The sequence below is a fragment of the Polypterus senegalus genome, chromosome 2 (assembly GCF_016835505.1).
Source record: "Polypterus senegalus isolate Bchr_013 chromosome 2, ASM1683550v1, whole genome shotgun sequence".
In the NCBI taxonomy this organism is placed as follows: Eukaryota; Metazoa; Chordata; class Cladistia; order Polypteriformes; family Polypteridae; genus Polypterus; species Polypterus senegalus.
In genome coordinates this window covers 320844169-320860503 of record NC_053155.1, presented here as the reverse complement: position 1 = coordinate 320860503, position 16335 = coordinate 320844169, and the positions used below count along the sequence as shown (strand labels likewise).

Below are 16335 nucleotides of genomic sequence, written 5' to 3'. Positions count from 1 at the left end.
TGAGCTGGTGGGGTGGGGGGGCAGTCTCAAGGTCTCTCTAACTCGCCAAGAATAAATATTAAAGAAATTGCTTTTTATTTTAAATCGGTGCTTATCTCGTGGTTGATCGCTCACACAGTTCATCATGCAGGGTGTTTGTACGCCATCGAGTCCTCAGTGTGTGACCCCCGACTGTCAAACATGGAGGAGGAAGTGTGATGGTTTGGGGGTCCTTTAGCTGGAGGCTGAGCTGGCGACTGGCACAGAGTGACTGGCATTCTGAATCAAAAGGCTTACCACAGTTTGGCTGTTAGATCAGCAAAGGTGCAGGCTACTCTGATGAATCAAAAAAAAAAATCAGAGTACAGTGACCCCCGCTATAATGCGGTTCAGATATCGCACCCCCGCTACATCGCGGATTGATTATTATTACTACTACTACTAGGGAGCTCCGCCCCCTGCTCACTTCGCCCGCCCGCCCGCCCGCCAGATAAACCATTTAAAGAGATTGTTATTTTCATGGGAATTGTTACATGTGCAGGATTTTCATTTTTACTGTAAAGACAATATTTGTCCTTTATTTCCTGCCCCGGGCGTAGTTACATCAGGACGTATAACGCTGCTCGCGTTGTGAAAGGGGGGTCTGAACGCACGCTAAAGAGATGCCGTCTGATCAGCTGCTGCGCTTTGCGTCAGTCACTTAAAGGCCTGCACAGCTGCTGTCCTTTTGCCACTTCACGTCTCTGCCGTTTGCTTTGTGAACACACGCCAAGGAGAAGCGCTCAGATCATCTGCTGGCGAGCTGCGTGTTCGGCTTGCCGTTGCCTTAAGAGCTGGGAGCACCTGAAGTGTGTCTGACAAAAGCATCCCAGCAACTGCGAGGTTAGATGTCGGTGAACTTGTTTTAAATTGCTTGTAAGCAGGGCGTGACGTGCAAAAGTCACCGTCTCAAAGGTTTAGCTTCCCAAGGCTGGAATGGCTAGTCTTGCGTGTCGTCAGAGAGTCTCTCCGAGATGATCTGGTCTCGATCGCTTTGCTCAAACCCCACCGGAGACGCCCTACGCTCCTGCCTTGGACTGGTCAGGTGGTCTCGTGGTCTGGAATCCCTGCAGATTTTATTTTTTTCTCACGCCGTCTGGAGTTTTTTTTTTTGGTGTTTTTTCTGTCCTCTTACTCTTATTCTATGTTAATTAATGTTGATGTATTTTATTTTCTTATTGTGTCTTTTATTTTTCTATTCTCCATCATGTAAAGCACTTTGAGCTACTGTTTGTATGAAAATGTGTGACAGAAATAAATGTTGTTGGCACTGAAGGCACGCTAAGGGGAAGCGGGCGGATCAGCTGCTGGCTTTGTGCTGCTTCTGCCAGGACGCTTGTTCAGTTTGTCGCTCTGTGCGTCGACCATTTAAAAGCCTGCCTGTCCTTCTGTCTCACTGCCTTGTCTTGCGTGACATTAAAATGTTTTATAATAAAGAGATGTTACTCCTACCCTTAGCCTGACAGCCACATGTCATGTGTGTTTACGAAGTGCGTTTTAATGACTTTACATGTGTTTAAAGCATCGGGGCTGAAACTATTGTCACGCATGAGCGCATGGGGAGCGGCTTAAGGACCCGACGGGCACCGCGACAAGTCGTGCCAGGGGACAATGGCGGGGTACTAACCTCTCTATTTCTCTTCCTTCAGAAAAAACGAAGCGCCACCGCCATAACCATTCCTGGAAGACTCCTGCTACAACTCACTTCCGGGTTCCTTTCTTACCTCTGGTCCCTCCATGATGACATCAATTACCCATCACTCATCACGGCCTTCCCCATCATTTCATCACTTCCTGTCCGCCACTATAAACAGCCCGACCTGCCTTTGTTTCCCCGTCTGTTGTACTTGTGAGAAAACACGGACAAAATGATTTTACTTTACAGTAGACGGGGCCTATAAAACCCCAAACCTTCACGCTTGTCTGCTTTGTTTATTTATGGGGTCTTTCTACATCGTGGATTTTCACCGATCACTGATGGGCCTGGATAGGCGGGCGATCAGCGTATTCTCAACGTAACGATTCCTTGACTTCTTTGTTTATTTGTTCTCCGCCTTGACGTCATGAAACATTAAACTGGGTGTCCATTTCCATTAAAGCCGAGGTGTTCTAAAACTTTGGACCAGCCGCGGATTTCAGCCTGTAATGGCCGTGTCAGATTTTCAGCAGGTTAAAAGTTTCCATTCGCCACGTTAGTACTCGGTGGGGTTGCCTTTAAATGCTTCAACATGAAGACAGTGCTTCGGCTTCACCTTCCACAAGTTTCTCGTAACACTTCTCGTGTCCCATTCCTCCCGACAGATCGGATGTCATTGACTCGAGTTTGTGGGCCTGCTTGCTTGGACACGTTTCTTCAGTTCAGGCCGCTCCAGTGCGGTCACATTGTCGTCTGCATGCCATTTTGGGTTTGAGTGGGTTTGAGACCACCGACCTGCTGAAAGACCCACCTGTAACCGAGCTGTAGCTTTCTGGCCGATGTGTGGAGGTGCTGCGCGACAATCTCCAGATGATGAGGATGCCATCTATTTCATGACGTGTTCCAGTCCCTGTCCCAGCTAAACACCTCCACCCCATGATGCGGACTCCCCCGTGCTTCACCAGTGGGATGGCGCTCTTTGGATTAGAGGCCTACAGAGAGCTGGGGGCAGAGTCCGAGTTGGCTCAGGTCAGTCAAGTTGAAGCCAACGTTCTCTCCAGTTTGTTTTACTGGACCGATTTCATCCATCCCCATTTGCATTTCGAGAGGCGCACCAGTTTGGGGGTCCCCATGACGATTCCATCACTGTGAAACACCAACTCACTAAGAACGAGATCCCCCATGAAGTACCCACTGGCACAGGTGAAAGGCGCAGTAAGAGTCTGTGTGCCAGTGCTGTGCAGGAGGGGCACGATAACCGCTGCGTGGGAGTTCAAAAGTGAGGAAGCAGAGGTGGAAGCGCGCGCACGCACAGCACTCTGGGTAATGTTCTTAACGGGGTTGGGTCCACCTACAGTACGTGTGTCCAAAGTCACAGATGTTACCGTTAAACCTCCCATCTGCAGTTCCTTTCGCTTGACCAGACTGGCACGCTTGTCACCAGGTGTGTGTGTTTAAACGCGCCTGCTAGGTTTCTACAAACATTTGGCATTCCAGGAAAGTTGGTTTTATTGTTTTTCCTTGAAATCCATACTGTAACGAGAACTGTCCCCGATTTACTGGATCAACCGGTTTAACACCCACTTCAGGGACTGGCGACAGTTCTGACTAAGACAGCCAGTCAGACCAGAAAAGCCAGCGAGTGAGGAGCAGGTGACAGAATGGAGTCAAAAAGCCAGCAAAGTTCAAACCTGGGAGTCAAAAGCGAAGGAAAACTCCGAATCACAGGGCAGGGCTGTGCGCCAGTAAGCAGAATATCACGGAAAAGAAGACGGCGCTAGGCTTTGGTCCCCTGTCACATACAAGGGATGGGTTTTTTGGGGACACTTTCTACCGGTGCACCAATGACATCACAACCAGTGTGGCCCCGGTGCATTATGGGAGAATCGCCATAGAAATGAGCAACACAAAAGCCACAAAATAGCGGCGCCCATCATTCAACCAACATGATGATGCAGCATCATCATCATCATCAACTTCCAAACAGACTCTTCTAAATAATACTCTCTCTGCAGAAACCCAAGAAACACCAAAAACAAACGTCAGAGGCCTTGGCAGACACCCCGCACCAGACAGCGCGGGTCTACGAGTGCTGCACGGTTTTAATAAAGGACGCCACTGCACTGGCACCTCGTGTTCATCACCACCACCCCAAACCGGCTCTCCATTAGTGTTCAAAAGTCTGAGGGTTGAACTCCACAAACAAATTCTGAGCCTCCGGTGGACCCTGGTGGAACTGGGGGATATCATGGCAGTCGGGTTACCTCTGAGCCCAGGGGGCAGCAGCGCGTGTGCAGGCCTGGGTCACAGGAGTGGGTGCTACCCGTTATTTGCTTCAGTATCGGTATCACTACTGGGGCATGAAGGCTGGCGTCGGCACCAACGTCCTAAAGTCATTCCTACATTACCGTCTACCACTGCGAGGTGAGAATGACGGGCACCACAGCTTCATCCAAATCTACAGTCCTGCCAACCTGCCAGTCACACCCGAATGCCCCTAAATGATGGCCGTTTCTCTCTCAGTGAGACCACCGTGTCTGAGGCACCTCAGCCAGGCTGAAGAGGGACCCGGACTCCTGTCTCAAGGTGCTCAGGATCAGCTGCCCAAGCATGGCAGGTGCCAGAAAGAGGCGTGCTGGGGGGTCACCGTGTAGCAGGGCCTCAGTGACAAGAATACCAACCGTCAAAGAGTGGAAGGAAATACGACTTATAAAAAATACAAAAAAGAAAAACCAAAAGTCACTTGTGGAGCAGAAACTCAGGGCGGCCAACCTGAAGGAGTAGAGCAACCCACCAGAAACTGAATTTCTGATGACATGACACACACGCACCCAAAAAAACAAACCGATGGCATCACTCATGGCCTCACATGGAGTCTGCGTGGGCGACACGTAGTGTGGTGGAAACACCTGCTTGCTTTCTTTCTTTTATTTTTTGTGCTCACAGATTCCATGGCGTATTTTGCATTGCAGTTCTTAGATTAGTAAACAGGCCGAGGGTTTTCCCCGGCTGGGGTTTTAAACGTCTCTTTTATGTTTGTGGCGTTCATTTTGTTTCCTTATTTCAAAGCATCTTCTGCTAGTGGTGTTTTGTGGGCGGTCCCACCTGCCCATCACCTCACGGCACCGCCTTCTGCCCTGTAAAGGCTAACGGAGGCCCTCAGTCCCTTGTGGTTCATTGAAAGCACTGCCGAGTTTTGCTGGATTTGTAATATTTTTGTGAATTGTTTGACCTCTGGGCTCCATTTTGTGACTTTGCGTTAGAATTGTATATAGGGGCACTGCTGGCCTTGTCCGTTCAAGTAGCCCCCGCTGTGCCTTTTGTGCTCTTCGAAGCTTCACTGCGCATTTTAATAAAAGCAGTTTCTAAAGATTCGACGTTTGCCCTTTTCGTCTCTTAGCCGAGGTCTCACAAAGTACTTTTGGAGTATTTTTCGCTTAAACTTTTAGAAGCAGTTTGCACTTCATCCCACTAAATTATCCCAAGGCCACTCGATTTATGAAGGCACCAGCTACAGGAATACGCAGGACTCAGTAAGATGAGGCTCTGTATTTAACGTCCTCTCATCATTTATCAAAACAGGTTCACGACTTCCACGAGAGAGAGAACATAGCAAAACATAGCAAACAGCATTTTAATGGCTGTGGTTTAATTTGAATGAAGCTAACAAAGAGCACAGGTAACCCTAGTGGATTGTCCTTCTACAGTACCTTGAAAAACGATGCCGGCTATCCTCTGGTCGTCTAGCTTCAGATCTTTAGACCGCACGTGATATCAGATGAAGTGGAATACCACCAACGCAAGACAGCAAATCTAAAATGATACTTCACATGATCCAACACTGGCCTCAAACAGCTGATCAAAGCTCTCCGACTGGTCACAGCCAGCCCTGTCACTCTGAACCCCACCGTAAACCGACGCTCATTAGGACTGCGACGTGGTCACAACAAGAATACGACACCTCGAACAAAGGAGTTTCAAAAAGAGAGGACGAGGCGAGAAGCGGTCGGCACTAACCAGTCAGGAGAGGCTGACAGAGCCGACCCCAAGGCACCACGGTGTCTAAACGGAGAACATTTACAACAGGCCGGCTTGTCAAAATGACCCCAAGGGCACAGCAACGACGCATTCAAGAACTGACTCAAACACCAGAAGCAAAGGGTTATGGGAGAGGAGCCTTATCAGAATTAGGTAGTGTCCATCAGGGCTGTCGCTCTTCTTAATAACCATAAATTATACAAAAGGACAAGGGGGACACGTTTTACTAGATGGAATCGTCCAAAGCACTACAGAGGGACGAGCACCACCGTGAGAGCCATTACATCAAATAGAGAACCAGTAAGGGGCCAGCGAGCCAAAATGACCCCATGGGCACAGCGAGGACGCCTTCAAGAAGTCCCAGAGGATCCCAGAAGAACATCCAAAGAACTGCAGGCATCTCCAGCCTCAGCCAAGGTCTAAAATGGGATTCATGTGAGATGAGCAAAGGTGGAAACCTCGACGAGCTAAGATGAATATCACGAGTGCTCCCCAACCACTTTGGAGTAATAGACTGGCGAGTCCAAAGACAAACTCCTTGGATGAAACGGGTCTGGCATTTGACACTAACATAAAACATGGAGGTGCTGGTGTGACGGTGGGTGGACGATTTGGAAGGCCATTACTGAAGGCACTAGGAGCTGTTCCAGAATATTCTTAAGTCATGTGTCTGACCTGAAGCTGCAGGACGAGGAGCCAAAGCACAAAAGCAGATCTACAAGTGGATGGCATGGCGTGGCCTACTCGGAGTGCCGACTTCATCCTCTTTGAGAAGCAGACACTCGTAAGCCCACCAAAATGTCTGAATGGAAGCGGAGAAGGGTGAAAATTCGTCAAGAGGGATTTCAAATTACAGGAAACATTTAGTTTTAGTAAGTTCTTCCTCTATGGGGGCAATGAAGATTTCAAATCTGTGCCCGGCGTTCACCCAGGTGCCCTTCTCCCATACTGCATTCTGTCTGAGGCCATTCCTTGGGTAAAACACACAAACACAGAGGAGATTAGGAAGGGGCAAATACTTTTTCACAGCACACGGTCTTCTGGTTATCGATGGACTAACAAATCGTTCGTTTATAGGATGCCCCACCGCAGGGATTCTGGGTAGTGGCTACAGAACAATGACAGGCGGAGCAGAAGCCAGCCTGGGATTTAGGATGACAAGGACGTGTCCTGCCGCTGCTCCTCTCGTCAGACACGTTGGGTCTGTAAATCTGAGCGGTGCTTTGAGATGCCCCACTGTACCCACACAAATGCCAGCACCTGAGGGTCGGTGTACAAAAATCGCTCAATAAAATCGAAATCAATGAATGACACACACTGGACACCACACGTCTTCACGCTTAGAGCTATCTAGAAATCTTTAAAATAAATGGAGTGATCAAAACCAGGAAGAGCCGACTAAAGCAAGGCCTGCGACCGACTTGAGCAACGGACACACAAGAGATGAAGGCCAGTTCAATGGCCGACCCCAGAGAAAGTCACTTAACCCGTTTGTAGTCGTGCAGGGCCCCATGGGTAATGGACGAATCTTAGTGAATGCCATTCACCACATGGGTGTCACAACGAGCTGCACTTACCAGAGTTGGCAACAACGTGAGCCGGCAAGTCAGACCCCAAGGGCTGGCCACACAGTGCTAGAGGCCCTGTCACTTTAGGGGGCTTCACCAGTGCCTGTCACTTACACCTGCGTGACGGCCACTTGTGTAGTCCAACCAGCCCGTGACTCGCTTCTGCCTTTAGTCGTAAGGTCTCTGTGGGCACGACTGCCGACAATCAATGAAAGCTCATCCAGGACTGGCGAGGAATAAGAAACGCGTTGTGTTTTGTACCTCAAAAGCAGAACAGAAGCTCGCCCGTCTGCCATCTTGTGTTTTATGTGCCACAACAGAACTGAAAAATGAAAAAAATAAATAAATAAATAAATAAAGGGCAAAGACTGCGGCTGAACTTGCTGTACCCGTTAACGCTTCAAATGGCACTGGCACCGGCAGGCAGCACACTATTGGCTGTCACAAGAAGGGGTGAGGAAGACTGTGCAGGAAAGTTGTCAAGGAGTCGTGTCACTTGGCGTTTTCTGACGTGGAGGAGATCAGCAACTTCTGTCGACTACGCGCTGCAAAACGGGACGTCAGCTTTAGCCCGCAGGCCGCTCTGCCCACCGTTACAGTTCAGATAAGCAGGAAGGGACCCACCATCTCCGAGGTGAACCGTAGCAAACATCCAGCCAGCTGAGCTCAAGGCCGACGTCCCCAGAGGCTTTACAGAAGGACCACTAAAAATCATCAACGAGAAGTCAGCCGTCAATCGTAAACTTTATACATAAACGTCACACAGGCGTGAAGAGCAGAGTGAACCCGATGTCACGTACCGCGTCTTCAATCACTCGACACACACTGAAGCGTCGCCCTGCACATTGGGCTGTGTGTGCGTAGGCTGAACGTGACAAACAGGGGACTGGGGAACAATGACGGCCGCAGGAGGACGCGAGCGGCGCCAACTGCTTTACGGCTTTAGTAACCCGCACCTTGGGCCGAAGGAGGACTTGAAGCGGATCGGATTTGCACCCTCAGCCCCTTGGACTTGTGGCCCGATGGCTCTGCTGCGCTTTCTTAGCTCCGGTCCGTCAGATCTGACCGTTCAGATCTTCTCACTTTGCGATTTCATTTATTGGAGTTTTGTTGTCAACGTTAAGACTTCCATCCCAGGTCAGCAGTCTCAATTCGAGATCGATACAAGATGGACCGGCCCGTTCAAATCCACACCAAAAAGCTGCATCTTCCTCGGGCAGTGGGGGGCGTTGTTGTCCCCGAGTGGCACAGCCTGCTCTTCAATGATTCGGAGGAGACGTTTGTGGTCAAGTCAGTTGTTAGGATTTTGTTCTTCTAACGGCGAGACTTGTCCACACTGCCACTGCCACTGCCTGCTGGACGCCTCCAGATTATAAAACATGTCTGCCTGCCTCTGGTCTGCTCTTTTACTTCACATGCCATTGTCAACGCTCAGACTGTGCCCGTTTGGCACAACAGCGCTGTCCCTCACCCTCAGCACCCAAATCTTTCATGGAGGTGCCTTCTGTCCTCAAACAAAGTTCTGCAGCCCCCACCCTGCTTCCCGTTCCCCAGTAACGACTCCTGCCAAGGACTACAGCAGTGACCCACGCAACATGGCACAGGCGTACACAGATAAAAGTATAAATACTAGTATCAGCACAGCCAGGTGCGGTGCCAGCACGCCAGGCTCGTAAGGACTTCAGCTGTCCTGAGAAGGACGTGTGCATCGAGCCGTCAGCAGACTCGGGAAACATGGCGGCACAGACGCTTGGCATTTTCTTTTAAAGTAAGTTGCCCGAGTACCCACTAGGACGTATTTGTTACCTGTCCTTCTTTGTATGACATTGGCCAGGGGTTTTGGGGTCATGAAGTTGGGACCAATCAGATGTTTCCTTGATGGTACTGCATGATGGGTAAGAGTCGGCTGGCAGAGGAGGGGAAATGCAGCCCCAAACCCGCAGCGATCCTCCACTGTGCCTGGCAACACTCCTCCGTGTGCCGCTCTCCAGGCCTTCTGTAAAAACCCGACATTTCAACTCGGGACTCGCCAGTCCAGAGCACCCAGTGCCCTTTTTTTTGCCCAACATTTTCCTGCTTTACTTCCACTTCACAGGAATGGCAATTCTCCATGATGGCCACTTCTGAGAAGACCCCTCTGGACTGCCAGGTGAAGGTACTGCTGGGTATATTCTCATTTGGTGGTCTTGTTGGCGTGGCCAGTGCGTTTCCAGTCCTCGGCCTTGCCCGTTTATACTTCTGGACACCCGAAACACACTGCGTGCCAGGGCGAGACCCTGATGATGCAGGATGATGAGCACCTTGCGTCTTGTCATTTTGTTCACCGTTGCCAGGCTGTAAGCTGCCTTGTCAGTCTGGTGGTCCCTTGCCAGGTTTAGCTTCAGTTCAGCCCTTTGGCGTCATTGGTCAGGAGCCCCGCCCGTCATCAAGCACTGGGCTGGAGTTCAGTCCTTTAAACACATTCAGAGATTTTATTGTGTTGCGTTGCTTTGCTTTCTGCACGTGGAGCTCTGAAGATCTGCCCTTTCCTGCTGACGCACCAAAGACCAAGATCTGTGTGAGTGGCCTACAGTGCCAAAGACTGCCATGCCACGCCACGCAACGCCACATCACTCAAAAGATAAGACAGACACCACGGGGCTCCTGGCCTTCATCAGACACTAAAAATCGTAAAACAAAAGTCAACAGGCAGCCTGAACGCTCCACAGGGTAAAGACCTGACCTGGCAGCACAACGGAGACACCAGAAAGTGAAAAGGGAGCTGATTATATAGCGCCTTCCATAACGAGCGACTCCAATGCCCTCGTCCGTGTAAGTGCTGGCAGCGACGGTGTCACATACAGAAGGTCACGGTTGGGGACAGGACCACCAATCGTGTGATCACTGAGCCCATGACCCACATACACTGACGTGAGGCCTCCAAGTGGCACACGGTGCGCTCTCTGAACCTCTGACGCTCTCTTAGCGTTTTTTTTTACTGGTTCAGTTGACGCCGTCATCCAAAGCGACTTACATCTGTGACACGATTGGCTCCATCGCTTTTGTTACCCCATTTGTAGCCCAGGCAGGTGTCAGTAGTGGGATTTGAACACACAACCTCAGCTTTTGAAATCCAACGCATTAACCGCTTGGCCACACTGCCTGTTATATAGCACCTTTCTCACACACAATCACACACGTTCTTCATATTTAAAAAGTGCAGCGACGCGACACACAACAAACCAGTGGTGGCCTCTGAACCTGCACAGCTGCCCTATAAAGTGCCTTCCCCTGGTGCCCTGGCACATACAGGGGGCTCACACAAAATACGGTGTGGCAGTCCAGTGGTGCACCCACTAGGGGGACAAAGAGAAATGTCACTCCAATAAGACCCGAGGGGTCGTGTGGCATTACAGCACCTTGTCAGAAATCGAGTACCATTCAAATCCAAATTACAACGGGCCTCGGGAATACAAAATGAGCCAACAGGAGTCGTGTGCCAAACACACCGAGATCCACTCTGGAATAAAGAAAGCAAATGGCGACCTCTGAACGAAGGCATACCGGCGGGAAAGAGCCACAAGTCCGCGCCGTGCTCAGCTCACACGGATAACCAGAGCGGGCCTAACGGGTCACACCGAGCCGTGGAGACGGCGCACAAAACCTTCGACTCCGACTCCTTCACTTACGGCACCTCCAGCTTCTCAATTTATGGTCCCGTAACCTGATGAATTGACCTGATGGCGTATAACGTGACGTTACTAAGGTGGTCCCCAAGGAGGCTCACGCCAGCAACAAGCACCTCCAGCAGAGACACGTCAAGCAAATCTCTCTACATCGTCGGCCCAGCAGACAACAGCACAGAAGCAGGCGGTGGCGGCCACCACCGAGTCTCACAAAGGCGCAGCAGTGACCCCATCAACCCAAAACTCTCCGTGTGACTCAGTGGAGCTCGGTGGCAGTGCTGAACTACCCTGCGGGATGTCATCAGCGTCCTTCGTGTCACTGGGGGATGTGATCGGTGAACGAGTCGCGACCCGAGAGTCAGCGTAACGATTCCTGAGGTGCACGCGGTCACTCGCTTGTGACAGATGTCCGGGGACATTGCCACACCGGGACGGACCGGGAGGGGGAAAGTATTTTCCCCCAGAATGTGAGAGGGTAGCCTTCCTGGGTTGCATGGGGGCCAGGGTGGACGCCTGGACAGCTCCAGAACGGTGGTCGACAGCACTTCTGCCACACCAGGAACCGCTGCCGGATGTTAATCAAGAAACAGCGGGTGCTGCATAAAGGAGGCCACCGCACTCCAATGGGGGCGAGAGTCGGGACGGAGAGGACAGGAGCCTGAAGAGGAAGAGGAGGAGGAGAGAAAGGACGACAGAGAGAAAGGGGCCGAGGTATACCTGCATGGTTAGCACTCTTTAATTGAATATTGTTCTTATCAGTACGCTGCGGCTGGAGTCTGAGAAGTTATAAAGTATCTCTCTATCGAATCCTGCCTACTACACCAAATTCTGTCTGTCTGTCTGTCTGTAACGAAACGCCTTATTTTAATTATACATCTTAAACATGTTGTTATGCTGTTGTCTGGAAACAGGACACTGGCAGATGAAGGGTGACCCGTCGTCTTCCTCGCTCTCTCACTCGCTCGCTCACTCTGTATGATGTCACACGCTTGAGCCAAACCCTTCACGCTGGTCGTAAACGCACCTTTGTTTGCTTAGCTTCAGAACTTGAACAGAATGAAGCTTCACGAAGAGAACGGAGGTGCTGAAATACCTGCAATGTCAGCCCTGCGTGACGGTCCAGCGGCTTCAAGTCAGACAGACGGGCATCGGGGGCACCCAGTTTTCACACCGCCTCGTTATGTTTGATGGGTACGTCGATGCAGTGAAGGAGAGAAACCTCAAGAAATGGAGCCTCGAGGTTTAATCCGCAAGCAGAACACCAAAAGTTCCCATTTCCCACTTTTTTTTTTTTTTGTTTGTGTATTGTCATCTTTTTACTCTTATTGTTTTGTGTCAACTGTTGGCTTTGAATTTCATTGAAATCTTTTATATTTAAAAAAAAGACACTCGGACTGTGGGTTCTTTCTTTTTTTTTCGGTGTGTGAACGGCGAGTCACCTGAACGTGCGTCTGGTAGCCGAATTTGAACTCTCTGGGGACCCTCGACAATCACAGCTACGCTTGGATACACACACATGGACGCTGGCCTGAGGCAACTGGGCTTGAGGATAGCAAGGAGAGTCCAACAGAAGGAAACACCAGCTGTTTTTAATAATAATGCATTTTATTTAGCTCTATAGCGCCTTTCCCAGGCTCAAGGCACTTCACGGGCTTTAAGAATGAACGGCAGGGTATGCAGTATATAGCATTGAACTAAAGCAGATAATAAAGAAGATTATGACCGTGAATTCAGAGAAGAGCCTAAGAGACAACACAACTGATGGTCACACTCGCGCGCACACACACACACACACACACACACACACACACACACACACACACACACACACACACACTCACACACACACACACTCACTCACTCACGCACACACACTCACAGGTGACATGACATCTTGACATGGAGGTAAACTGAGAGAAGAGTAATAAAGTCAAGCAGAGCTAAACGCCGTCCCGTGAATTCATGGAGTCAGCTCACCCGATTTGTGTTGGTGGGTCGTTCCAGGGTCTGGGCACTCGCTATACAGCTGAAGGCCCTGCTGCCACCCATGGAGTGTGGATTAGTGTGGGCACAACAAGACTGGCAGAATCTGAGGACCTTAGTGGGCAGACGGGCACATTGGGATCATCCCGTGATCCACAGATTCAGTCGTTCCCATTCAAGGTAAATGAATCCAAATCCATACAATTCAAGCCAGCTGCATCCACGAGCCACACGTACAATAAAGAAATGAGACCAGCGTAAGAAAGTGCAGGACTGAGGCGAATTTTACAAAAAAGTGTTGTGAACAGGGAGGAGCGGCAACAGCAAGCGTGCGCCAGCATCCCCTCCTCTAGTAGGCGCCACACTCCTTCAGAAAACAGCCAAAGAGCAAAAAAATAAATGAAAAGAAATAAAAAAAGAAGAAGATCACCCCCCCAATTCCCTCTTCCCAGCAGGAAGCTTATCCCGACTCTTTTTATTTTTGTGCCCCCTCTTTTCTTCATTCAAAGGCGCATGCGTGATAATTCCCAGGCACCGTACCAACAGTGAACAGTCTAACATTCAAAAGAAAGAAAGAAAAGTTTTTCCCAGTGAATACCAACATTAACGAAATATGGAACAGGCCACACATTTTTTCAGTGTTTATGCTGACAACGTTACAACTCATTCGCGTTGTGAATATTCATTAGCAGAGGAAAGCGAACACCAACAGTGCCAACAAACTTCAACAGGAGTCCTGGGACCCCCCAATTAAGCAAGTGACGCTCAACAACATTCAGGTCACCAAATTCTTCAAATCGCCAGGTAACTTCATAGTTCTGCCGTATGACAGATTGACAGTTGAGTACTGTGTGCAGTTTTGGGTCTCCAGGCTACTAAAAGGACATAACAGCACAAGAGAAGGTCCAGAGATGAGCGACTGGCTGATTCAGGGCTACAGGGGATGAGTGAGGAGTGAAGATTAAAAGAGCTGAGCCTTTACAGCTTAAGCAAAAGAAGATTAAGAGGTGACCTGAGTGAAGTGTTTAAAATTATGAAGGGAATTAGTCCAGTGGATCGAGACTTGTATTTTAAAATGAGGTCATCAAGAACACGGGGACACAGTTGGAAACTTGTTAAGGGTAAATTTTGCACAAACATTAGGAAGTTTTTCTTTACACAAAGAACGATAGACACTTGGAATAAGCGACCAAGTAGTGTGGTAGACAGTAAGACGTTAGGGACTTTCAAAACTCGACTTGATGTTTTCTTGGAGGAAACAAGTGGATAGGACTGGCGAGCTTTGTGGGGCTGAATGGCCTGTTCTCGTCTAGATTGTTCTAATTCTAATGACAAGGCTTGATGCTTACCAGGCTGGTTCAGCTGGTGAATGTTTAGCCAAATCGTTTCTGCCACCGACGGATGATCAGCTGCAGGAAAATTCCGTGGAGGGATCTTCTGAAGGGAATGCTGGAAATTCATTGTTAGGTGAAGACATTCTGTCCCTAGCAGTAAGTGACAAAGGTGAGGTGTGTGTCCTGAGCCCGCTGTAGTGGACTGTCTGAATGTGACCCTTGGGGTCAAATGGGCAGTGAATTTGGTATGCGGTGCCAATGTCCAGACGGTGCTTAATTTGAATGGCTCCACTCCAGTTTTTAATGTACTTTCTGTAGGAGTACCGTTCGGTTCATGACGCGTTTCGGGGTCACGATAAGACTTTTGTCTTGCACTCGCCATGAAAGTCAGGTTACAAGCAGACTCCAAACGACCAAGTAGTCCAGAAACAAACCTGGATGGGGATTCTGCAGCCAGGATTTCTGACCAATTGAGACCTCCGAAGGCCTTCCTAGCTTCAGGCTCATGTGTGAGGCAGTGTGGAGAATATCCAGTCCTAGCACTGAGCGTGGAGGGGTTTGTATGCAAAAGTAACTCGAGACAAACCAACATCCCATTCACCAGAGCGAGAGCGGAGGAGCTTTGGAAACTCATCTATTAAGAGTCCTGCTGAACTTTTCAACCAGGCCATCTGACCAAGGATTATATGGTGAGGTCCTCGTCCTTTTAATACGCAAATGATGGCAAAGTAGTCTCAGCAGCTCAGAGTCCAAGCGCCTCCCCTGGTCAGTATGTAAGATTTCTGGTCCTCCATGTTCACAGGTATAACGGTCAAATAGGCGCTTTGCTACTGCAGGCAGGGCATAAAGATGAACACATTTTGTAAAACAGTCCTCCACTACAAGTACATAACGAATACACTTGGACATACATACATACATACAGAATATCCAAAAATGACTAAATTAGAGGTTTGTGAAGCGTTTGGGTGGGGGCACCCAGGGACGTCCGACACACGGCAGACTCGAAATGACTCCAACGAATCGGTTCACTTGATCGGGCAGCTCCAAAGTCTCAGATCCGTAAAGTGACTCAAATCGCCCCTCTGCCAGGCCGCGGGTTCAAATCGCCCTCCCGACTCGTCACTTGCGTGTCTGTACAGCTCTGCGGGTTTATTCCTTCACACGTTTACGTTGAGTACTTGTAATCATTCCCTTTTACTTTAACGCTAGCTAAAGACATTCTGCTATGAACGGACACTGCGGGCTACACATGGCAAGTGAGTCGGCTGGGACGTTTTCTGGCTCTCGCCGGTGTACACAGAACCTCTGCGTCACCTCTCAAGGACTCGAACAGGGCGACACCGGGTAAAGGTGACCGGAGATCGACTCGTCAACCTGCCGGTCATTCGCACGTACCGAATCGGCGCAAATGACAAAGAAACGGAAGGTTTCATTCGCGTTGGCTGCTCTCCTAGCGCGCACATTTCCTACTTTCTTGACAGCACGTCAGGTGTAAAGGTGCGTGTCAGTTCCATGTCTCCAAACACAAGGGGAATTCCCACACGCGTGCAACATTACGATGTAAAAAAACAAAAGTAAAACGACGAACACGCTACCTTGGTACACCTGGAACTGCAGGAGCAGACCTAAAACCGTGATAGGAAATGTCATCTTCTTCCCAGCTCTTCCCTTTCAGTTCAGGTCATCGCGACCAGCGGTGCTCCTCCGTTGTCACACGCACAGTCACGCAGTTGTCAACAGGAGCAACACGTTACGCTTCGATAAAAGGACAACGAACCCCAACCACAGCCTCAGCCTCAGCCTCTGGGCGGTCCGCTCATACACGGAAGTGAAAGGACAAAAACTGGCAGTTCAGGGATGCTCTACAAATTCCTGTTTTTTTAATCAGCATCAAAAGGTATCCGATACTTATTTATATGCAAAAATGCATTTAAATGAACCTATTTTAACACTTGTATAAACTACACTGTTCTCTGTATTAAACATGTTCACGACATTTCTCTATAAATTATAAGCAAAAGCTTTTTGTACGTTTTTAAATAATTTGGTAATTGTTAGGGACCTGAGCGATTTTAAGACCGCTTCAAGCG

General features: G+C 49.5%; 1 protein-coding gene across 1 annotated transcript in view; it reads right to left on the bottom strand.

The window, feature by feature from the left end:
• The window catches only part of LOC120524100 (interferon alpha/beta receptor 1a-like), a 68348-nt gene extending 52293 nt beyond the window's left edge, over positions 1–16055 (bottom strand). Inside the window, exon 1 of the mRNA XM_039745967.1 lies at positions 15841–16055. Within this exon, the coding sequence (XP_039601901.1) occupies positions 15841–15895 (55 nt within the window). The 5' untranslated portion in view covers positions 15896–16055. The remainder of the gene's footprint in view (positions 1–15840) is intronic.
• Between the last annotated feature and the right edge of the window lie 280 nt (positions 16056–16335).